Source organism: Lepeophtheirus salmonis, chromosome 6 (genome assembly GCF_016086655.4).
Source record: "Lepeophtheirus salmonis chromosome 6, UVic_Lsal_1.4, whole genome shotgun sequence".
NCBI classification, from domain to species: domain Eukaryota; kingdom Metazoa; phylum Arthropoda; class Copepoda; order Siphonostomatoida; family Caligidae; genus Lepeophtheirus; species Lepeophtheirus salmonis.
This window is the reverse complement of record NC_052136.2, coordinates 35,919,824-35,945,428: the sequence shown is the minus strand read 5'-3', so window position 1 is coordinate 35,945,428 and position 25,605 is coordinate 35,919,824. Positions and strand designations below refer to the sequence as shown.

The window sequence follows — 25,605 nt, the reverse complement described above, 5'->3', positions numbered from 1 at the left end:
GAAAAGGATCAAGAGTGCCAAAAGATTGAAAACCACTGATCTATTGATTCTTGCTAACAATATCAAAAAAAAAAAAGTATACAATATTTTAGCAAAAACCGTAGTGAAAGCAGTATGGCTCAAGTTGTAGTAGTATCCATGGAACAAATTTGAGCTTCAAAGGAAAATTATCCCATCATCATAAGGAAATAACTACATTATTATTTATAGTTTATATATAGAGCAATAAAAGTTACACTAATATTGCTCAAAAGCCTGGCCAAGGAAAAAAGATGAATATTTGTACAATGGCTCTCATGATGCCTATAAAAGATCAGATCCTTTGAAATCTCAACTGTAGGATCCGACGATTGGATATAAGAGTGGTTTGAATTTCGACTTTTTCCGATTTTTGATTACGAGTAGTGCGGAAAAGTATCATATGCTATGAAAATTACCTATGCAAAATTGCACTGTCCTACGAGGTCAACTGTAGGTCGCACATCTCTATCAAAATTATGAAAAAAGACAAAAACTTTAATTAGTGTAAATAGACACTAAAATACATTTTTAGTTATGTTGCAAAAAAAAGTTTTGATAGACATTTTTCTAACAAATAAAAAAGTATTAAAAAAGTTTTTTTTTATATTATTATTATTGTCTTATTGAGAAAAAAAAGAGAAATTTTGATAATTCGCGTATAGTGCGCATCTTTTTTTACATTTTCAGAACGAAAGGATCTAATTTTTCCTCAATTTATTCTCTCTTTTGACTCCATAGGGTGTCTTTAGAAAAAAAACTTTATAAATATTTTTTTAACTAAGAAGGAAGTCAATCATCATTATTTAATATAAAGTAAGGATTCATGTTATATTTTAGTACTTATTGATGAAGTGAATAACTTTTTCTTCTTTCAAACTTTGAAAAAGATGTGCTACCTAAAGATGACATCATAGAAAAATGAAATTTTGCATTGGTTATTTTCTTAGCAAATCCAACTTTTCCCAACTAGCCGTATTCAAAAAATTCGAGAAAAAAAAGTTGAAAAACAAACCGACCTAATGAGTATGTCAGCAATATCTATAAATAGGATCCTAAAAGTGAACTTTGCAGCTAAGTCAAGGGCTAGACTGAAAAAAACATCTGATTAATGACAATAAAGGAAAAAAGGCTCGCCAGATCAAAAAGTATCTACAACGTCATGAAAGCAAGGCAACCAGTGATTTTTTTTTCTGATGAGAAGCTAGTCAGTGTTGCAACAACCTGACAAACGGGTATATAATCATCAAGAAGCCTGATCAGGTACCTGACAAATTTTACCAGTGAGGGGTTAACTAACATTCTCTTAATGAACGACCCCTTGTTGATACCCATGGGAGTTTTCCTGCAAAAGGACATTTCCACCACAAGTTTTATTTTAGCTTTCATTTCACCCATGTTGCAGAAAAAAGAGCCCCCCTCTAGGTACATCATTATCACGAAACCCAATCAAAGGCAAACCTCCTTTCAAATTATTAAATTTATTTTACTTTTAATATGTATTGCTTAAAATATGGAACCTGACATACTCTACAGTAAGGTCAAAGTTTCAAAAAAATTTCCAATGTTTTCTAAATTCGAAGAGTTGCTCGAATACAATCACAAGGAACGAAATAAAAGAGTCAAAAACAATTCTGAATAAATGATAGTATACTGTAGGTTATGTTAAACGATTCCAAAAAAAAAAAAATTAGATTTGAAGACAATAACAAATGGTTTTTGATGTATCCTTTTCTTTTGATTTCAGTGATGTCAATATTTCCAATATTTAATCGACAACGACGGAGTTATTTGAATTTTTCGACATAAATTACTACTTCATTCTCTCCACTTCTTTGATTCAATGTATATCAATTTTTTGATAGACGTTATCAAATAGATCGTTCATGTCAACTTCATTAAACGTCGTCACATGATGGTTTAAATATTACAGTATCTGAGAAATGAGGAAAATTACGCCTCATATTTCAATCTTCACTCTCTTTCAAGATGAGAAAATATTAGAAGCGTGAATATGTTGTTAACATGCCTACTACTATAGTGGAGACTGGAAACAGTTCACGGGTTTGTTTTTCTATTATTCATAAATTGGTACAAGTTATACTCATTTGCGTACTTTGTGAGAATATTCTGTAGAGTTAAACAAACGTCGTTTCAAGTATCTACTTTATATTTCAAAGAGCTATCCTCACCGAATTGCTCGTAAATTCACAGATGAGCATACTCAAAATGAGGAATTTTGATAAATAAAAGGTAAATATTTCAATGGCGATCTAAAATACATAGATGAATAATTTTGTGGGGTCTTAAAGAGCCCATTGCAACGGCACATCCATTTGAAAAATAGCATCAATGACAACGCTCAAAGATGTACTTCATTCTCGAAAAAAAAAAGTAAAAATTGTACAATTTTCTATGTACACTCAATGGTCGGAGTTATTATATGGGCAGTTGGAAAATTTTTACTTGTTGTATACCTTTGAATAATTATGCCAAGGTTTTAATTTAAGCATTTATCTAAAAATTTTAATCTTTTGACATTTTTTTATTTATATAATTCTAAAAAAACAATTAAAAATTGCTAGCAATAATACTAAAAGACTTCTTTTTTAACTATTTTTTTTATTATTTCAGTCTTAACCATTAACTCTTTAGTAGTCAACATAGTGTTACTGAAGATGATATTTTTATTATTATAGAACACTGAGCTTTAGCTAAACTCCCTAACTTCTACGTTGGTATTCCTAAGATCTAGTAGTCCCAGAGTTCTAAGATATTAACCTCACACACTCAAAAAAAAAAAAAAAAAATGTTCTCCAAAGATATATACACTAAATTTGCTTTATTAATATGGATTAATTAAATATATAAACATTCATTTAAAAACGCACATACCTGTCGAACTGTGTAGCGAGTAATGAGTGCAGCTCCTTTTTCCGTAAAGATCTCCGTATCACCAGCGAGAATAACCCAGGCAAGAAAGCTCACAAGGGGGACATGGTTCATAATGAGAAACACTTGACCAAGGACAAATAATGCAATCACGCGGCTCACAAAAGGGCGCATTTCCTTTAAAAATAAGTAAAATAGAGAATTAGTCAATTATTTTTTATCGCAAAAGATGTAGATCAAAAACAAAAATAAAGGCAGACATTTCCTTAGGAAAACAAGGAATTATTAGGGATGTGAATTTTGGCTAAATTGCAGTGAGTTTAAATATAGAAAAAATTACATGTTAGTAAGAGCAAAGTATGGATGCTTATATTAATTATTCTACTTAAAAAAATTAATCTAACGTATCAGTGAGCAAGGAACACTATCTTTTATAGTGATCTCTGTTAGCGGATATGTCGTATCTCAAAGGTATCATAATTTTCATGACATTATATCAGGTGAAGTTTTTACACTCACCGTCATTAATTAACCTTCAAATCCAAAGAATTAATATATATTCTATGGAATGCGCAATTTTTTTTTACTTTTTTTTTAAAAATCAACTTAAGACGTTTCTATTAGTATAAAGAATCGTTATGAAATGAAAGGGATAATTGAATTTAAATAATTGTGTAATGCCTGTCTTAAGGAATGAACTTTTCTTTTTGGAATTGATGTATCAATTGTAGGGTATCTAAATAATAATTAATAAAAACAATTCCTTAACCCGATTGTTGTAATTCAATTCTCTCTTTCATTTCTTAACTAGTATACTCATACAAATATAGATAAAATTGCCCTTAAGTGGTAAAAAAAAAGGGGAGGAAGAGAGAACGTTCAGTGTTTATAGTATCCTTTGATTTTACTAATTATCTACATATTTATGTAAAACCAGATGTTTTAAAACATTGATCAATTTTTTGGCCTGGTAGATATTTTAATTTGAAAATAATGGGATTTTTGGATCAAAATATGATAGTACAAGTCAAAAAAGAACTTTTAATACTAAGGAATATTTGGTTTATGTGTAAAAAAATATTGATCTGGTTTTTAATCATACTTTAAGGGTTAAAAAATGTGGTTAGCTTTTATTAAGGATCATGTTCTTCCTTTTTATTCAACAAATATGAAAACATTTTGGTGTTTACACTTGCAATAGAGAAAAAATATGTAGGAAGACAAATGGATTTCGATTGGCAGTTTTGTATAATTAGGCTGTAGTAGATTACAATCTTCAGTCAGCACCTATGGCAAAGGGTAAAACAAAGGTTCAGTAATACCTTTAGATATGAGATGGTGTAGGCATATGGCTCAGCTTGAGGACAGGATGGGGGTGAACTATATGGTACCATTGATTAATGTTTATCATTAAAATTCGCTCCTTATTATGATATGATTTTGAAAGATAGGATATGACGTGTTCCAAATGAGAATCTTCTATATTTCAATTATAACAGGAGGAGAGTGAGTAAAAAAAAAAAAAATAGCTTAACTTTTTAAGCATTTTACTTATCATATTGCAAAAAACAAAATTTATATTCCTTATTAGAGGATGATGCTGGCTATGAAAATACAGATTTGGTAAAGAATGAACAGCAAAGAAAAAAGAACACACGCAATAACCGTTTTTACTTTTTTAAATATCAAAACAGTTATTTATCCATTCTTTTTGCTCAGATTAAGATATGAGTACCTTTACATAGGCCTTTTTATAAAAACACAAAGTAGTCGAAATTAGGTGACACAACATGAAAGCCACTTCAAGCTCATCTTTTTTATTTTTTTATTTTAGGATCAATTACTTTCACCTACAAATTCTGTCAAAAAACAAATTAAACTCCTTTGTTACAGCATTATTGTAGGTATAAAATTTCCTCACTGCCTATGAAGATGTATTATAACTTCAACGTCAGGTATGTGGGAAAAGTTGATTGGCGATCTTTTTATTAACCAATAGGAGTCAATCCGAGTTGAATATCATTTATGTCGTGGAAAAGGTTGATTATTAATTATAAACATATGTGACGTCATATTATACCCCTTTTGTCAGCTAATATCTTAGCTCAATCCTTAGTGCATCTTTTCACCCCTATGTATATGTTTCTTTCTCTATGCCCTAACTTTATATTTGATATATCAGGGAAACTTCAAATCAATGATAGACGGACACAACATATTCTTAGTCAGCACTAAGTGCCTACACATTAATGTAGATCCATAAGTTTGAAAACTTAGAAAACTATGTACATATGAAGTATGTAGGATTTTGTACATATATATATATATTAGAAAAAGTGTCACTTTTTAAATGGAGGAAGGAATCAAAATCATTTACATTATATACTCAGATAAAAAAGTGTTATCTTAATTTGGAAGAGTAAGAAATGTAACTGCTTTCAAGAAACAAACATAAAAGCTAGAGAAAATCAAAATCCATTCAATATAAATATATATATAAAATATTACTTTTATATTTTTGACATCAACTCAAAAATCATTCAACAAAAGCTACATCTGTAAAACTTTCAGAGAAAAATAATTATAGTAAAATATTGGTATCAGGTTACTGACGCATTTAAAAGGGTATTATACAAAACTAGTATTGGAAGTAGTACTTTTTTAGCTCAACCATGTTACACAAAAATTGGCCTGCCGATGATCTAATCCCTCAGATTTGTGCTATACACCCAAAGAAAACTGTTTATAAAAGAAGAAAAAACAGAAAAAAAACTTTTTTTCTAAAAAGCTCTGCAGATTCCTCAGTAAGTGAATGTCAATTGCCTTGAACAAAATATTATCTCAACTTTGTTGTCTACTCTTTGTGTCTTTTTATAACAGATATAGTCAAATTTTACAAGCTGATTGTACAAGTTGCAAGTCAAAAAAAAAAATTCAAAAGCCCTTGGCTATTTTCAAAGAATTAAATTAAAAAAAAAAAAAAATTAAAATCTATCGTTGTTTATAAAACTAAGAAAATTTGGGAATTTTTTTTCAAAAATCTTCAGATATTCTACAAAAATTAAATTATTGGGAAACAATTTCAAAAATTAAATTTCTAATATAACATTTTTTGAAAAAAGAAATCAATTATTAAATTTTTTGACTGCAATTAAAAAAATACAAAATTATTCAGAGAAAATTTACTGTTTTGGGAAAAAATTGGAAAAATGAAATTAAATTTTCTACTGAAAAGCAAAAATTCCTTTATTTGCAGAGGGTTTTTTTATAACCTAGAAAATTAATAAAAAATAAAATAAAAGTATAATATCGGAATCCCAAATTCAACATTATTTTCCCAATGACGATCTCCATTCCAAAAAAACAAACACTTGATTCTCAATTTCCAATCAATCGTCCCATTACTAATAAATTCTCATAGGAACTCGGCATTAATGAATTGGTTGTGTATCATTGGGAGAGTATTATAGGATTACAAAATATTCAATTGAGGTTTATCATATGAAATTAAATGTATATCTTCATATGCATTATACGCGTAATATGCAGTTAAGTGAATATTAGATCTTAATCTAACATAATGTATTACTAAGGTTCATTAATAACATTATGTTATGTTAAGAGCTATTGACAACTTTATTAATAAATCAATATTTCACATGTCAACAGGACGTATATATATTTTAGCAACTGTATATATAAGAGATCAGACCAAACTTCCTTATAATAAAAAGAGTGAGCCCGTTAAACTATAATCCCAGATTTTATACACGGAAGGTCATATTTCCCAACCTGCATCTTACTTCTATTGGCCAACCGCACAAAGAGTTCGTGAAGAGTTGCTTCAATACAATTTAACCGAATTAGGTTATAAAAATATTTAATCACAACATCCTTGTCCTCCCACTCCCTTTTATATTGGATTGTAGAGAGTTTTTAATTGTATCAATGGAACCCTTATAAAGAAAACTCTGGCCAAATTAGTCAAGATGAGGCTACACCATCTTTTTCTCAGATTTTTCACCTGTGTCTCGAGCACAACACAAGTTGTGCTCGAGACACATTTCTAATTTTTAGCATAAAAAAAAAAAAGAATATAAAAGAGAGGAGCCCTCAAGGTTTGTAGTTGATACTGACCTACTGCTAATTAAGGAATACCCCACTATAAATAATTATAAATGATTTAAAATGTTTTTCGGAGAAAAAAGTGTTGTCACAATACCTATTTTTTCTACAATTTCCGTTATTTATAAAAAATATAAAAAACTAGAAAAGGCATACGGTAGAGAGCAAACCTCCTCCTAAAACCATTTGCCCTAAAAATTAACATTCATTTCTGCTATATGTTATAAGTCAAAAGTTTGCAATATATGTTAATCTTTTGCGTTGACATTATCCTGTATGACAAGTGCTTTTATTATACGTACAAAAGGACACTAATTTGAGTTACATATATGAATTTATCCCAAAATCATGGCCAATAATACTTTTTAGGAACATAGACGTCTCAAAATTATATAACTTGATGCTATTAGCATGTATAATCTCCCTACCAAGTTTTATCAAAACTTTGTCTTTGATCCTGCTAACAAATAGACAAAGTAACAGAAGCGAAAACATAACCTCAATTTAATTTCGTTGGTGAAGTTAAAAATGTCATTAAGATTAATAAACATACCCTAACAGGGATGTCGGCAGAATTCCAGGCTAGAAATTTAAGAACATATGCTTACATAATATTTTTCTTAAATATAAAATACAATTTTGTTTAGGGGTTACAAATTTATAATGTTATGCCATCTGTAGACCAAGCAACAGTTCCAATATCAGTTAATTATAGCTATTTTATAAATGCTTCATTGTCCCAATACTACTATAGTACATGTACAGTGTACATCGAACAACATTAGTAGGAACGTATAAATTATTAATTAATAATGTTTCTGTATTTTACATTCTTTCATTGATATGTTGGAGATTGACAAAAAATGTTTTTTATTTTTATTTTACAAAACTATACAAATGCAATTGAAAACATGTACGTAATGTAAAACAAAAAAAAACCCTGCAAATAATGAATATTTGCGGGCCCGTCAAGCCAAAAATCAAGCAAAACTGATTTTTCACACAATTAAAAATGGATTTCATTTCTATTCCTAGACGAATAATAGTCCAGTTCTATCAACAAACTATTCTTTTTAACCCTTTGATGGTCACCATAAAAAGAATGAGAAATGAACCAATTATATTTGAAATGGTAATATGGGTACAATTATAAGACTCTTTTATCAAAGAAAGCTAACATTTTTGGGTATCTTAACACATCCCGCAAATTTGGGTAGATTGTCTATAATTGACTCAAATATGTCTATGAAATATTGGGCTTTATGAATTATGAAAATGAACCCAAAAATGATTTGCAAATGAGCGAGGGTTCACTGTAGTACTAATTACTTTCAAATTATTTTTTAAACCATAAAGAATTTAAATTAGTTCTTCTTCTTAAAACTGCTATTGAAAAATAGTTTTTTTTTTAAATATCTTCTTGCGTCGAACGGTTTTTTCAATACATATTCATATATGGTATGTATCTATATATGTAAATATGTAGTAGATTTTTTTCCGATAAAATATATGTATGAAAGCAACCGTATTATAGATAGGACTTATAAAAACCAATTATGTACATACATAAATAATTTACTATAAAATAAAGCTTCAATTGTCTTACTTTTTTATTTCTAGGAAATAATTCAAATTTTACCCATAACTTTCTGAGCTTTCAATTTAATTAATATTTTAGTTTGATATATGACTATAGTTATATAAAATATGATCTATAGTATGTAAAATGAAAAAAAATTGAAAATGAACACCATAGTCCTAACAATTTGAATGCACTTTTTGAACGAGAGCAGTTAGCTGCCATGACGTTTTATTCAATCAACTGCAAGCAGTTGGGAAAGGAAGATAGTAAACACAAGTACCACCCCGTATCTAGCAAGAACAAAGGCAGGAGTTATCGTCAGAGGTCGTTCTGAGTTGTCACTGAGTTCTAATATATTTCTTATATTTTCTTTAAACTTGTCATATTAAATTTCAAATCAAAGACTTTGATGTAAATATCACAAATATACACATATTAAGCAAAAATACCAAACATGATTAGGTCTAAGGAGAACATTCGTTCACTTTTTGCATATACGTTTCTATCACCAGGTGTCACATTTGACAGACTCGGTAGGAAAGTCCAAGGATAATATTAGGGGCCATGATGTACACCAATGACTATAAATTTAATACTAAATAGTTATTGATACATATGCATTACGCACACAAGGGAATAAGATAATTAGAGGAATAGATCAAATAGGATAAGGAACCATGTAAAATATAGTATCAACAACCTCGCATCTAGCCACTCCTTCCTTTCCCCTTATGTTGTAAATGACGTAGAATAATAATAATTTATCCATGACCTCACAGTATAATATTTGATACATAAGTTGTTGTTTTCTTTAACTTTGTTTCATATCATCTATGTATATATATTTTAATCTAGAATTAATTGCTAAGAGGAATTGCTTTAGACGAACATGAATAAACATTTTAGCTTAAAATTAGATCCCCTACCAAAGACCTAGACCTAATAATAATGAAACATTTCAATTAGGCAAGCACAAAACTACATAAAACAAGTACATACGAAATATTTCAAAACATAGTAATCAATCCGTTATTCTCTTTCGATGAAGGCGTTCAATGTTCATAACTCCGAACAATTATGTCTTGCTTCGACACCTCCAGACAAAGAATTTCCTATCAGACTGCCAGTTCAATTTTCTTAACTAACTTGTGAGCTATCTCGTTAGATACCTAAGAACACAAAGGTGAAATCCTCATATTTAATTACCATGTCTATCAATGTAAATGATGTATGGCAGATTTTATAAGAGAAAAACAATATTTATCACAATTAAACAAGGAGTTTGGAGTGGGGTCAGATCATGAATAGTAATTCTATTAGTATTTATTGCTTTCATTCCTAAATTTCAAGAATTTTCTATACCTTTTGGATTCATTTCGTTTTATGATATTCACTGTTTATGTAGAATCAAAGTCAGGATCACCCCTGCCATATAATTCTTTCTACAGATAAACAAGTCTTAGAGATAGACTCCCAAAAACAATTTGATAGGAAAAAGCAGACAATAGTCCAGGGATATGTAACATTCGATCTCCAATCAAGGTTTGGTTGATAAAACGTATCGATTGTTATTTATTTTTTGTGTAAAACTCTTCTCAAGAGTATCAATACACCACCAAGATATTTTCAGGGTCTTTTAAGATCCGAAATATAGACCTTGCGAAAGAGACAAAAACCCATTTGCTATACTCTTTGGTAACCAAATCTGGCAATAGAGCTGATGCCTTATAGAGGACTAAAAGACTGATAAATGTGTCATAAAAGTCAATACGCGTTTGGAGATTCAAACCCCGCAAAGAAGAGATTTTGTATATATTTTAAAATCCTAAATGCAACCCAATTGGAATTAGATTCTCCTTGACTTTCATACTCAATGACCAATACATTAGTTTATCCTTTGATAGTGCAACACGCAAAATTTGATCCTTTAACTGGATTTCAGTAATCTAATATAAGAATGCTAGTCTTTAATAGATTAATTTCTTATCTATAATTTAAATTTTTTGAAAACTGAGAAATAAAACCTTAATTTTCCTTTTGAATTGAGTTGACGAGTTGAATTCTATAAAGAAGGTCACCTCGTCAGCGTAGAGATCATTTATATGGGGTTTGCATAAAATATAATAGCACAACCACCATAATTGTGATTGGTTTTATGAGCAATTATTCTATGCCCACAACAAACAATAGAGGAGCCGTCGGACATCCTTGACAACAGCTTCTATTTAGCATTATATAATTACTTCTTTATGTGTATATTAACTGTAGAGGCCCTGTTAAAAAGTAATCCTCGAATAAGGTTATAAAAACACATGATAAGAAATTTCTTCACAGTACGGAAAATGTGGTTGTGATAACTTACTGTATCAAATGCCTTACGAAAATCAATGGTGTTTAGGACACGATATATTATCCTACTTTTCACAGAATAGATCGTACTTTGGATATTTTGAGAGACATCTGTCGCTTTTCATTCATTTAGAAAACCTTTCTGAAGAGTACTAATCTTCTAATTCAATATTGGCTGAATCTGATTGCCATTTTTCAACGAAATATTGGAATGTATCCTCTATCTCACAAGTCATAGCCGTCTCATGAAGAGAGTGAATTGTTATTTTCTTTTCAAATAAATAGGATTTCCAGACTTGTGTTTATATTAGTGTTTTTTTTTTGCCTTTTACAAATCCTTTAATTCCCCCATTCTTGTCATTTGCTTCTCTTAAAGAAAAGTATCCTATACATGAGAAAAGGAAATACTAATACCACATTTTATTTTCAGTACTACAAACAACAACCATTGGACAAGATCCAGGTCAAATATGAATTCTTCGCAGAAAGAATGGGACTATTTCAAGGAGTTTCAAATGCTTAGTTAATAATTTCTTGGCCGTTTATAAATACCACCATGCGTATAAAATGAATTTGAAATTTAAAGATCGCTCTCAAAAAGTAATTGCATACCTCTTAAAAATATTGATTTCTTAGGAAAGAAACCTCAAAAATCATCAGCTGTTCTTAAAAGAAATACATTTAAAAAAAAAAAATAATATAATATGAAATGTTTGAAAAAAAGAAAATTTCTAATTTAAAATTTGTTAAAAAAAAAAAAATTCAACCATTAAATTTTTTGCAGAAAAACTTCAAAATTACATAGTTATTCACATATTTTTTTTTTCTCATTCTGATTCTAATTAATCGTCCTTTCACTAATTAAAACACTAAATCCAGATGACATTCCCTTGTTAAACCGCAGGTCTAATGTAACAAAAATATCATCACAAATCAAACCAATATCTATTGATTATACATTTGTCAAGAATATCTATATCCTACATTTAAAACATTTTTTATATTAAACCCCCCTAACACGTACATATAGGCAGAACTAGAATAAAGCCCCTTGGTTACAAGTCCAAGTTGAGTCTTATTATTATTTCTAGGATTCCAAGATTTATTTATAGCTCATTTCAAGACCATAATAATAATTATTTACTTGTTGATTTGAGTTTTAAGGCTCTTTTGGGATTTTTACTGTGGTATGTGGTAGCTGGAGAAGACAAAGAGGGAATATTTATTTAACAAAATGTTATTTAAAACATGGTTTTATGCAAAAAAAAAAAAAGGTCACCCTTAATTTTGCATAGCATTATAAAGACTAATTAAATAATGGAAATACTTCATATTTTATCATTTGTACTAATGCCTTCAAGAACTGTTGTTCAAGCAAAAAGCGGTCCTATTGAACAAAACTTTAATATGTTTTTCAATTAATATTCATCATTTAATGTTATTAAAAGCAATATTCTGAAATGTCAACAGCATAAGTTATATCTAAATAATTATTTTCCTGTTTTACTCATTTTGGAGTACTCTAGGAAAATACAACAATTTCCCTATAAATGAGTAACCTTTCTACCTATGATAACGTACACTCACAGATAATTATTCAAAGTATATCATACTTCAAAAGACATTAATTGCAGACAAGGTATTTACACTCTCTCACGGAGAAAAGGGGGAAGGGAATTGAAGTATCCTCAAGAGAAAGGAAAATCATAATAAGAAAAACAACAACCTATCTTTGTAATTTGTAAATACAACAAACTCAACAATCAAGACCTGTCATCATCCAATTGACCTCTACATTATATTATGCCACCTCAACAACAATTATAATAATCAAAAGGGCAAATGGCTAAAATTATAATAACAACAAAGTTATTTGGCTTTCAAAAAGAAGGGGGGGGGGGAAGAAGGAATTATTGGTTATTGACTTTTGGATCAATCTTTAAAAAAAAAAAATAATATCTATGTATATTTAATACAAAAAATATCAGTCGCAAAAAATAATATATTTATTATTGGACATCAATAAATAATGACATATTTTTGTGCATTATAACGAGAAAGAAAGGGGTATGTAGTCGAGCTTGTACTAGGCCCGGGTGGATTTCGAGATATTTTACAAATGATTGGATGTACACGTATCCCTGATGGATCTGTTTGGTTTTGTGACATTGGGGAATAAGCTTTCTATACTTATATTCGTATTTAATTAAAGGTATTGTGATAAAATAATGCAACTCCCTTAAATACATATAATATTATTTAATAAAAATAAAATGTACGTCTGTTTCTCATATAAAAGAAGCTTTCAAAATCCATGCACCATTTTTTAAACAACAAGCCTGTTGCACCACTTTGCCGATTATATATATATTTTTTAGTTTGTCCTATTGGTTTGTTTCCTTTACAAAAAGAGATTCATATCCTAAGGATAGAATATTGAGTAAAAAAAGTTCAAAAAATATTTATTAGTAGCTTTTCAGTAACAAGAAATACATATCTCTAGCTGACTCGTAAGAGATAAATTTCCATTCCTAACATATTTTTTTTTTTTAAGTTTTAAAGTATAGATCTAGCCATTTGAGTATTTGAGCCCTAAAGGGGGGGGGGGGTCCTATGCATTAAGTATTCCACGGGGTCAAAAAATGAACAACAATTTTTTCTTCCAAATTCTCCTTTGTCTCCTTTTTTTCAAATTGCATCATACAAAAATTGTGGAGCAAATATCGAAATTCTGAACTATTTGACCCATTTTTCTCCAAATTTAGTAAGTCACAGAAAAACTTTTTTCTTCACACAATGCCCCAAATAAGAGACCACATATGACCTCTCTTCGTTACTTTTTTCTTCCCTCAGAAGAATTCAACTTGTGAATTCGTTAAGGCTACGTAGTTAGTTATAGGATAATTCATAATACTCTTAGTGATCATAGTGGACACAAAAAAGCTTCAATTTAGTTGACAAAAATTGATGACGTGGGCTTAGGTTCCCCACTTGGTTTGGCGTTGGTCCAGTGGTTAAAATATTTCTTTAGATAAGAGTAAAAAGGAACAATAAAATGAAGACTGTTCAAATTATTTTCCCCGTTCAGGCGTTCAAAAATGAATGGAAAAAATGTACGGTACTCATTTGCTGCTCAATTTCTAAGTCTATTTGAAATTTTCATACTGATATTACTTTGTAGTTAGCATATTTATAATTTAAACTATAAAAATATAATTCATCATTCCATATTGTAAATATGATTTACTTCTTAGTGGTACGTCAATTTTTAAAGTTAGAGTCCAGTCCCATCATAAAATGACCGTTATTATATTCAGTTCTAAAGAATATGACAGTTCTCCATAAGATTCTAGGCTGAATCAATTTAAATTGGTTAATTATAAAATCACTAAAGTCATACTCTCACAAAGAATATAAATGAAAAAGGTTGTCAAAGAGTTGTTGTCAATTTCTATTAACAAATTATTATGATAAATTCTCTGTAGGCGCCGTAAATTGCAATTTTGATATTACCAAAAACTTTTGTAACAATCAAAAAGTTAGAAAGGAATAAGTGTTTATTGAAAGACGACATCGGGGTCAAATTAACACTCCCATAAATGTTATACTATAGTTAACATTTTTGTATATCTTGACTCATCCTACAGCTTTGAGTACAAATCCTATCATTGACTGAAATACGTTTATTAAATATTAGAGTGTATCTTTACAAAGATGATTACAAATATAAATGAAGAGTTTTTCCTTCCTGGATTTTGGTTCAAAAATATTTTTATCTTAATTTACGACAAATGTGTTTTCATTATATTGCTTACCAACTTATTCTTTAATAATATATATATATATATATAGGCTTCATTCATCTCATGTAAAAATATAAGTAAATTACATTTTTTTAAACTTTCTATTTTATAAATATAATATTTATTTCCGCCTCTAGCGCCAGTTCGTCTTGGGGATATTTATAAGTTCATTTTTTGTGCAACTTTAAACAATAAATTAAGGCATTTATCGAAACATTTGTTTTGAGTATAAAATTTCCATTACAATGGGTAGACAGGTAGGAATAAGGTGTTTTGTATGACATTATATAAGGGAAAACATGCATTTGTTGAAGTAAACCTCAATCTTGCTCTTATTTGGGTGAACTATTACATGATTGATGATTGTAATAATTATTTATAAAGATTAAGATATTTCAATTTTTTAACGAAATACTTTAGAGTTATGTCTATGTTTTATATCTATATGGTCAATATTATTTTGTTTATATTAGATTTAACAAAAGTGCAAGGAATATAGCATTAAGTGAAACAAAAGCAGAATTGACTAAAGTCCCGAACCTTGGAGAAATCTGAAGAGACGGAAACAATATTTTTGTCATAAAAAATATGTCTTTCAACAGCAATCACTTCAATTAGGTTTACATTTGTAATGTTATATTTGATAAAAGGGGAACCCAGCAAAACTTTGCAAATTACATCTTAGACCTCTTAAATAATTTTTTTTTTAAAAAGGTGTACAGTATTTTTACTAATAAAATCAATACTAAAAAATATCAAGAGTATAATCTTTGACTCATAGTACTCAATGGTACAAAATGCCACAAAAATTGCTCAATTTCCAGGCAAAAATCCCTTACAAAAAATAATCCTGTATTTTGCAAAAATTGGCATGAGAGCCCTCTATTTTTGCCAAAGTATTGTCTAAAGAACAAAAAGTAGATGTGCAAATGAGAAATATTATCTACACAAAAACAAGACAGTCTAATCTACATGCATCATACAATTAATCAAAATGTATATTAATTGAATTCATTTTTTCTCGTATTTACTTACATATGTATAGCATTCAAGAAACGAACAATACCTTGTATATGTATATTGCACATTGTAGAAATTGAATAGATATAATAAAATGTAAAGACGTAATAGAAGTATGCTTCAAAACAAAGTAAGTAGCTTATAAATCAATCCAAACTGTCAACTAATGCCATTAGCAGATTATATATGCTACATAATCTATGGTCAGACACAAGAACATTTCTCCTTGGATTTTTCGGATTTTTACACCTACAGGAAATTTAAACATATACATATTGATTGAGTAATCCCTCAAAAAGTTTGAGGTCTTTCAAAATTGGCTATCATTAGGCTTCTTGTTCTGTTTACCGAATATGATGCTATGAGTAAAAAAAAATGTATATTTTATTATATTTGGCTTTTTAGTTACAAATATTGTGTACCTTATTTTCGATAATTTTGAGAGACCTAAGATGTGCCCTTTGATGATTTGCAGATTCTTTTTTTTATCCAACATAACAAATCCAAATGAACCCTGGTTGAAGTGATTGTTGTTTAAGAAAAAATGTGGAATATTATCTTGTCTTATGCTTTATACAAGAAGGAAACATATTTTTATCATTTATCCCTGAGTGATTTTCTAATGAGGCACAATTTCTAATCGAGTTCTTCTATTCTCTAAGGAGACAGACTAAACCAGGCTCCGTGCATCGGTTTTGAAAGAGATGGGGCGTCCGCAGGTGGTGGTCTGGAGGGGCTGTATCCCTACTCCCGAATGAAGATTTTTTTTCGTCATTCTGGCAAATATGCAACAAAGCATAAAATTTAATATTTGAATTTTTTGTCCAAAACATGAAATATTTCAAATTTATTTACGAAAAAATAATTTTTTCGTAAATAGATTACATTTTTTCCCCACATAATTTAATGTTTAAAATTTTATTTTTCAAATGTTTTCTTTAATAATATAAGTTTTCAAAATTTTTTTCAAAAAAGGTTGCGATCATTTAATTTCATTTTTCCATAGAACTCGGTTCACAATTTCAAGATAGAAAGAGAAGCAATGACGTTTAAGCTAAATTTCAAGTCAAACACATTTTCGTTCTTTCAGTATTTATCTTTTATAATTAATTGAAACAGTTCGGTTCGATTTATAAATAAATAAATAATGATATTAACTATGTAAATTTGAGTTGTTCAAAAATCCATTTTTCAGAAATCAATACTTGAAAAATTTATAATACTATGTAATACTTTTTCATGGCAAATTTTGGAACAATTAAATATATTTTGCAGGTTACACAATTCAAATTAAACTTTATTTATACAAATTTTGTTGGTTAAATAAAAAAACTCAATTAGTACGAATTATGGTCCGAAATTTTGGTTCTTAAATTATATTGACTCGTATTTTTCACCTATAATAATAATCAAATGTTTTAAATTCTGTTCTTACTTTAAAAAAAAAATATTTTACTTTGACAAATCAAAATTTGTATTTTTTTTAAAATATTGTACATATTATTTCCATTTTAATGCAACAAGAGCGACAAAATAATATTTTAATTTTTTCTAACAGAATAACAATAATTAATCATCGTCAATATCTAATAAATTGCTACTCTTCATAAAAATAAGTAGAGTAATCTAATATTTACGATAGAATGAATGGGGTGAATGAATCATTCTCACAAAAGAAATCAATTACAGGGAGTGAAAATCGAATCGGCCCGTTTTTAAAAATTGGCTTGAATTGTGAATATGAATGTTGATATGGAGTATTCGATGTATCTGCCTTCAGCATCAACTACGGCCTGGATCCGGTCCCGGAAAGAGAAGCGGGCATTGAGGAGATAGTTCATTGGTATGTTGCCGATTGTATATTTGATGGCATAAGATGTTCGATTTGTTTTATATTCAATGTAGCCTCAGATAAAATAATCCATCGGATTGTGATCTGTACCACTAAGCGCCATATTTCCTTCCCAATGAAGTCAGAGTTAATACTCACCCAGCGATTTGCTTTATCCAAGGCTGTATTTATTCGAAATCTCCATGTAAGTTTGGACAAAAATCATCGACACGATGCAACACCATTCCTCTTCAGTACATTTGATATTCTTTACATATATCTGGAGCAGTAGACGTTCGGATATCCAAAACTTCACATAAGTTTGTTGATACAACAATACCTCTCGAGTCTATTCTGCTGTCACTTTTTGCTGAGGAGGTCCCTTGGTCTTATGACGTAGAAATTGAGACCCCAATCTTCATGGATAATCAGCCTGATGTCTTTGGCTATCTTCCTCAAGCTGGTCGTTGGTTCAGGATCTATCTTGGCCTTTAGGATGTGGATGAAGGCATAATCTCTCTTCTTTTTGAAGCCACCACTTCCAGGAGACCTCTCAGTGCACAAATCGGCGTTTCTAGCCTGCTGAATACGGTAGACTGTGCTGACATTGACGCCAATAATAAAAAATATATATACTGATCATTTTTTACTGTCTACTCTGTATACAATTCATAAATGCTTTCCATGTTGACAATTACAATGTACATTTAGACAATTATGTAGAGGGATTATGCAGTCAATGCATCACTCGAATAAAAATTCTCAACAAATAAGTGAAGAAGATTATTCTTGTATTCCTTATGTACATAACTCAAAGGAAGGATAACTATGACTTATCATATCCATCATTGTCATTCTGATATTGCACAAGTTTTTTTCTTATTCTTTGTTTGCTTTTAATTGGTTTTATTTTTGTATGTCGATGAGTGATTCTCAAACTTGATGACGCAAGCTGTAAAAATATAGGACAGAAGTGTGTGCGCTACTGATAATAATAAAGAAATTATCAGAAATTACAACAAGTCAATCCTCAGTTCTACTCTTAGTTAGTTCAAAATGGACGTATACTTATAATCAGAGTTGTATGAAGTATGTCCTAGAAGGCGGGAGCGGCTTTTTCTAGTTAGGAATCTGAACAAGGTTTTTTATATTCTAAAGTTATTATCATTGATAGATACGGAGTGGGGTTTGTATTTATTTCCTTCCTCACACGACTGCTTGCAGGTGATCCAATGAAGCGCTATGATAGCTAAGACACTCTCCTCTTAAATATATTCTTCAAATTGTCAGGAGTACAACGTTCATGTATCACTGCTTATAACACCTTAACAAATACTCAGAATTACTCAAAATTATTCATAAAATCCACGCACTTTATACTTCAATGTTCTCTCCTCAAGAATGAAAGGATATTAATAAAAGTTTAAGGATACAAAAATGCCATGCCTGTTGAACTCTGAGAAGAAGTAAGGATTGAAATCTGACTAATTAGTGTTTATTTACGGTCTCACTCTCTCATAGCTTCTTGCAGCTAATCTAATTAAACGTAATACCCGCTAATCTGCTCTACTCTAAAATATTATTTCAACCTTTAGGGTTAGCTGTTCATTTTCTCTTTTGTTTTATTGTACACCATAGAGTCTTATTTTTTTCATTTTTTATTCCAGGCATGAGGGTTTTTAATTAATAGTAGTTTTATAAATATATATAGAGCTAAAATATATATACTTATAAACAAACAATTAGCAGTCAATTCCTTTGAAATTCTTCTTAATTTCATGCTCCAACTAAGAATTATATCCCATATTTGTTTTAATTGAGTTGCAATAATGAATTTTTGTTGTTTGTTAATTTTTTTATTTTTTTCAAAGAGCACTTATTTTCTTCAATTCCCATTCCTTTTCTTTATAAGGATTCTTCACCAGAGGGCAGGAGGTTCTTGGATTATTCTTGAGAAGAGAAAAACCAAGAATTGAGTAACTAAGGGGAAATATGATAACTCTGACATTATGTCAGTTCATATGACGTAGAGTCTTAACTGATCGATATACAAACTTATTATGAGATCGAATTCTAACATGTCAGCATCAATTACGGCAACACCTTCTAAATAGACTTGCTGTGGAAGAAACTGGCCGATTTTGTAAGTTTGTCCTCTGATTGAGATGTTCTGCGGGATATAGGTTGGGAAAGTGTCCAGAGCAGTCCCTGACCTTTATGTGCTTATTCTTGAGCTACTCCTTTGTCTTTCTGGCCGTGTGTTTTGGGTGATTCTCAGGATCTGCTGTGACGTAACGAGGCTGAATGACACAACATATTTATAAGGGGTAAAACCCATACTAAAAAAGTGAGAGAGACAGGCAAGGAGGGGAACTAAGTACATATATAGCGCTTTATATAGATAGACATACTACCTGACTGCGCCTCGCCTGACAGGATATTTATATGTACCATTACAAAGTTTACTATATATATATATATAAAACAAACGGTTTATGGGATACATTTTCAGTGACATACCATGAGGGAAGGAAGTATTGACCCAAGATTTTCTAGTTCATTCTCCTTTCGATGTGGTGAAGTCGTCGTCACTTTTCATTAGCAGAGAAACACCCCCAAAATAACATAATTCTACCCCCCATACTGGATCCCATATTGTGTTCCTGGGGTTATAACCAACATTTTTGTTCCTCCATAACTTTTTTTTTGTTAATGTAATGTATCTCAATGTTAATATAAACCTATCACATAAAAAAATATATACCTTTATTTTCTTTGTCATTGGGCAAATTTACATAATCGGCAAGGGATCAAATACTATTTTTTTCCACTCTATGTAGTGAGTGCGGCGAAAAAATCTTTACACTTCGTTTTTGCTAACTAAATCAAGGTTTTTATAAATGTGGTAAAGTAGTTCCGGTGAAATACTAAAAATAAACCAAACAAATTAGATCTTCCTTAGTGTCTTAGAAGCCGATAAAATACCATCTGAACGTGAGCAACGAATTTCAGTCCGTGCACTTTTTGACGCTGGCAAGAAACGAACAGACGAGAAGTTGTTACCATGGGTCCATACCAACTACCTGAACATGATCGTGGTGTTCCAACAGGATGGTGCACCTGCAAATACGTCTAAAAAGGCCCAGAAGTGGTCAGAGGACAACTTGCCTTTCTGGCAAAAGAAAATGTGTCCCCTATTCACTAGATGCCAACCCATTGGACTTCACTTTTTGGGTCCACGTTGAGTCCAAGGCCTGCACCGTCCATCACCCAAATATCAACAACCTCAAGGACACCGTCCACCAGCACTGGAATGCCATGTCTAAGGACTACATATACAATGGGTGCAAGACCTTCCGTGGCTACATCGATGATTAAGGTAGCCAAGATAGCATGTTAGATATTGTTTTTATTGATATACCCCATTACATCTGGTTGCTGAAATAAATCTTGATAGAGTTCTAGATTGAAAGTGTAAAGATTTTTTCGCTGCACCCGGTACAATATATACATACATATATATTATTCTAATTTGATAAAAAGTTTAATCATCAATAAAAGGAATTTGTATTTTTTCCCCTCTATTTTTTTCCAAGCCAAAATAGACATATATTTATTTCTTGGAGGACATGATTTGTCATTCAAATATTCGTCGATTTTTGATTTTCCCCCTTTTTCTTTTGCCTCGTCCCATTAAAAAAAGTTTAGTCATCAAATGAAATGAAAAACTTGGTTCTTGATAGGAAAAAAACAAAGATTTGTAGGGATCAATCACAAGAAGAATAAAAAAAAACTCATAACATTTTATGCTAACTATAATTTGAGCAAATATTCAGAATACAAAGTCTTTCAAGAAACTAATAAGAAATAATATATTCATATGACGTTAAAGAAAGACTGAAGAAAACAATTTCATTTAAAAAGTAAATTATGTTATCCATGTACTAATTTATTTTCAGCCGAGACTGAAGCCTTTTCACGGGTTGTCATCACTGTGAATTTTAGCCACACAAATCTCCAACTGTATTTTATTTTAAATTGTGTTTGGTTATTTTTACACTTTCAAAGATAATAGATGAAGTCATCTTTAGTTGTTTTTTAATTATTTGTCCATGTTTTTTTTTTTTTTTTTTAATACAGCAGTTTCAGTTTATAATGCTTCCTGTGACGTCAATAGGTAACTTTCCCTGAGTTTTTATTTACTTCGATCGCAATATTTATTTATTTTGAAGTTATTTGCATATTTGGTCTTGTATTTTTCTTTTAAAATATGTTACAATTCACACAAAAAAACTTTGTTGATAAACAGATGCAACGAGGTAAAGTTAATTAAATCCCACATTGAAGGCTTTTATTCTCTAAAAAAAGTAGAGTCGAGTCGAGAAGAAACTCTTTTGTTAGTTGAGTCTATAAATTCGAAAAGGAAAAAAAAGGAGAAGAAAACCATCATGGCCACTTTAAAATATTGGAATTCATTGATATTTTTTATCTATAATGAACAATGCAACTCAAAAAAGTTTCTTGGCGGCGTATATGATCAGTAATACGCTTATGTATAATTTTTTTCCCCTCAACTATTACTTTATTTATTCACACATGTATACATTTGTAAAATGAATAAAAGAAAATTTATATTTAGAATAAAACATTATAGTTTAAAATTAATTTTATCTTTAGACCTCCAAAATCTTTACAGATACAACAATTATACAGAAACACCTCAACAGAAATCAGAATACATAGTACCTAACATAAGAAATTATAAAAATGAGAGTTAAAAGGACTCTTAGTGAGCCAAAATATTAAAACAAAAAATCCCAACTTGTCAGCCCGCGATATTCTTACAGTGTTTATTGTACATACAGCAGATGATGTTTCTTTAAGTTTTTTCATATCTTATTCAGAAAGAGGGATAATATTTTATAAGATCTGAAGCGTAATTCCAGGAAGTCAATTGCAGCTGGGGAATTTTCAAAGAAAAAGTTGCATATCTAGCATAAATTAAAATGGCTCTCAGACCCATCCCCTCAATCACTTTATCCTCTGTAATACGTTGAGGTATGAAAGCTTTCCAGTTACCAAAAGTAGCACTGATTACTTTTTCTTCTTCCGACTGACACGACTGGTGAGTTGGAATACCAAACAGAAAAAAAGCTTTTTGTAAAATTTGGTTCGAAATCTCTTATGTAAAATCCCGAACTACAGTTATTATACATTCGACGACAGTCTTTGCACGGTAGTAATAACTGTATTACGTCAGTAGATACCTGAAACTGGGATGCCCACTTTTTCTCATTATTAATACCCCTCAAAGAGCCCATAATTATTTTATCCCACGAATAAGGAAGGTCCAAGGCTTTACTATACCTCCTGGAGGTTTATTTCTTTCAACACTTTTAAGGGGCATTCTTTAAAGTGAAGATTGAATTATATATTTATATGTTAAAAGACCCTCCCAAATTCTTCGATATAAATATTTTATAGAAATTTTGTACGATAGACATTTCTATTTATGTACAGTCCGAGCATAAAGAATCCAATTTTTGTTGTTAAACAATGAGATCTGATATGCGTTTAGGTAGAAAATATAAAGTATTACAAATAGTTTTTTCTTTTCCTCGATATTTGCAGCTCAAATGATGAAGAGAAAGCCTCATTTGTACTCTATTTATGATATCCAATTACACAACCTATAATTATATAATATCATTTATAGGGGGATTTTATTTGCCTATTAATCATTTAAATTGGAGCATCATATTGTGTTTAAGAGTGTGTTAAGACCTACAAACTTAAGTTATCTCTAATTCCAATAATAATTTGTATTTGATATTGGAATCCATTTCTAAGGTTAAGAAAAGTTTATCCGTATTTAGAGAGTAGAAATTGAGTTCTCATTATACTGGGTGTAAATTTATAAAAAAATCCCATTTTAGCAATGCAAGACTTTGAAGATGTGAGTGACTGACTTCAACAATTTCGGTGTTGTATGGAATCTATCAACTGTCAACAAACATTCATCATTTTAATTTTATGACCTCAGAGTGGCATCATGGTGGGACACAAGACTGGACGACTCGACAGGGTTAATATCTAACTGAGAATTTATACTAATTGGAGTAGTGGCCAAGGAGATCGGTAATAATATACCAACAACTTCTCTGATGTAATATAATCTTCCAACAGAATGGAGCTCCTGCACTCACAGCCAAACTCTATCATTATTTGCTACATTCTTGTAGTAAAATTAATGGATTTAAAAAATACATTAACATTACATTTAACCAAATATTTCTTTCCTTAGCAATCAATACAGTTAACAATTGGTCTTCCAGAGCGTGGTGCATCTTTGATATCAAAATCACCAGAAACGTGGTTGACAAAACCAAAATTACGCGGAATCAGCTGTTATAGTGTCAGGATCATAAAGATTATTAACATTTTCGGCCGTCTGGCTTGGGTTTTCGCATTTATCAACGAAAACCCGGAAATATGGCGTTTTTCTTTTCTTTTTTGTTGTTGTCCAATACTGAGTCAAAGAATCAGTTTTTATTAGTACAAAATCTTATCATTATAACTCTACGACCCGTGAATCGAGTGCACTTATACAAAGCTAGATACACATGACTAAAGTTAATATTATCTTTTGTTTTTGAGGCGGGGGGAGCTGTATGAACTTTTTTAAAAAGGCTATCGACGTTTAGCTATAATATCAATTAGTGAGATAAGACATCCCAACTATAAATGTAGGTTCTACGTTTCTTTTGCAAGGGCATTACTTCCATCGTAACAACCGATGGTAACGTAGTTGAATAGAGATATAGCTATCAGTAATGGAGATGGAAAAAAATAATATATTTGTAACATATATTTTAATAAATATATAAATCATTCAACAATAATGTACAAACTATGTTCAATTTTTTCGTTTTCACCCGGTGCATACATATTGTGTGTGTTTTTGTACTTTTCATTCTTACTGCAGAACTTTTTTTAGCTTCTGAAAGTGAAGACAACCATAGATGCTTCCTTCCGGTCTCAAAGACAAAAAAAAAAAAATAATGGGAAAAAGTTGGAAAACATATATCTGTTTGATGGATCTTCTGTATAAAAATCGTTTTAAGTGATGAAAAGAAAAAGTTTTAACTTAATGCTCTGTTTAACAATACTTATATTTATGTGTTATGTTTATTTATAGGAATATATTTAAATATCTGTGTATGCGATTTATTTTTGAATAGTGATGAAAATCAGTTTACCAATTCTCCTAACTGTGTATTTATTATTCAAAAAGTGTTGAGAATTATTCCAATTTTAACAAAAGCTGATTCTAACTCAACCAATCAAAGTCCAAATTAAGGTGAAAATAAGGAGACCCATCACCAACTGACAACAAATAACGAATAAATTTTTGTGCTAGTGAGATAAAGACGACCAATATAGAAAAAAATCACTTAAAAACGAATCGAAAAAATCTGTTTTGGACCGAGTTGCAACACTAATAAATATATATATTTTTAAGAAAAGCTACTAAAAGTTGGAGCTCTATATGGCTAAAAAATACATTCCTTTAATGAAGTTGATAATAATAGATTTTGCAGAAATATGTTTATTCTGTAAGGGATATAATCAAGTACTTATAATAGATGAAGAAAAAAGGTTTTCTATTATCCTATAACTCAATTGCAAGACGACGATATGTGTATGTGTGAATGGAGACATACAAATCCTTTCCTTTAATTTCAAGTATTTACACACACATAAAGATTTAAAATAATTGTAAAAGACTTGTATGAATGTGTCTAGATTTACATCTGTATATATTATCCTGTAAAGACTTTAGTTAGATAAAGGATTTGTAATTTATAAATACTCGTTTATATATATATACATATATATATATCAATTTCAAATCAAATTGATATATTAACATATTACTTAGGGATGGGTCTGGTCAATACTCGTAGCTGGAACATCATTGTAAA

General features: G+C 30.1%; 1 protein-coding gene across 4 annotated transcripts in view; it reads right to left on the bottom strand.

Annotated features, from left to right (window-relative positions):
* ema (C-type lectin domain containing ema) overlaps window positions 1-25,605 on the bottom strand; it is a 234,140-nt gene that overhangs the window by 85,717 nt on the left and 122,818 nt on the right. For all 4 annotated transcript variants that reach the window (XM_040713885.2, XM_071889271.1, XM_040713886.2 and 1 more), the window contains one exon: window positions 2,914-3,087. In XM_040713885.2, coding sequence (XP_040569819.1) covers window positions 2,914-3,087 — 174 coding nt within the window. The remainder of the gene's footprint in view (window positions 1-2,913; window positions 3,088-25,605) is intronic.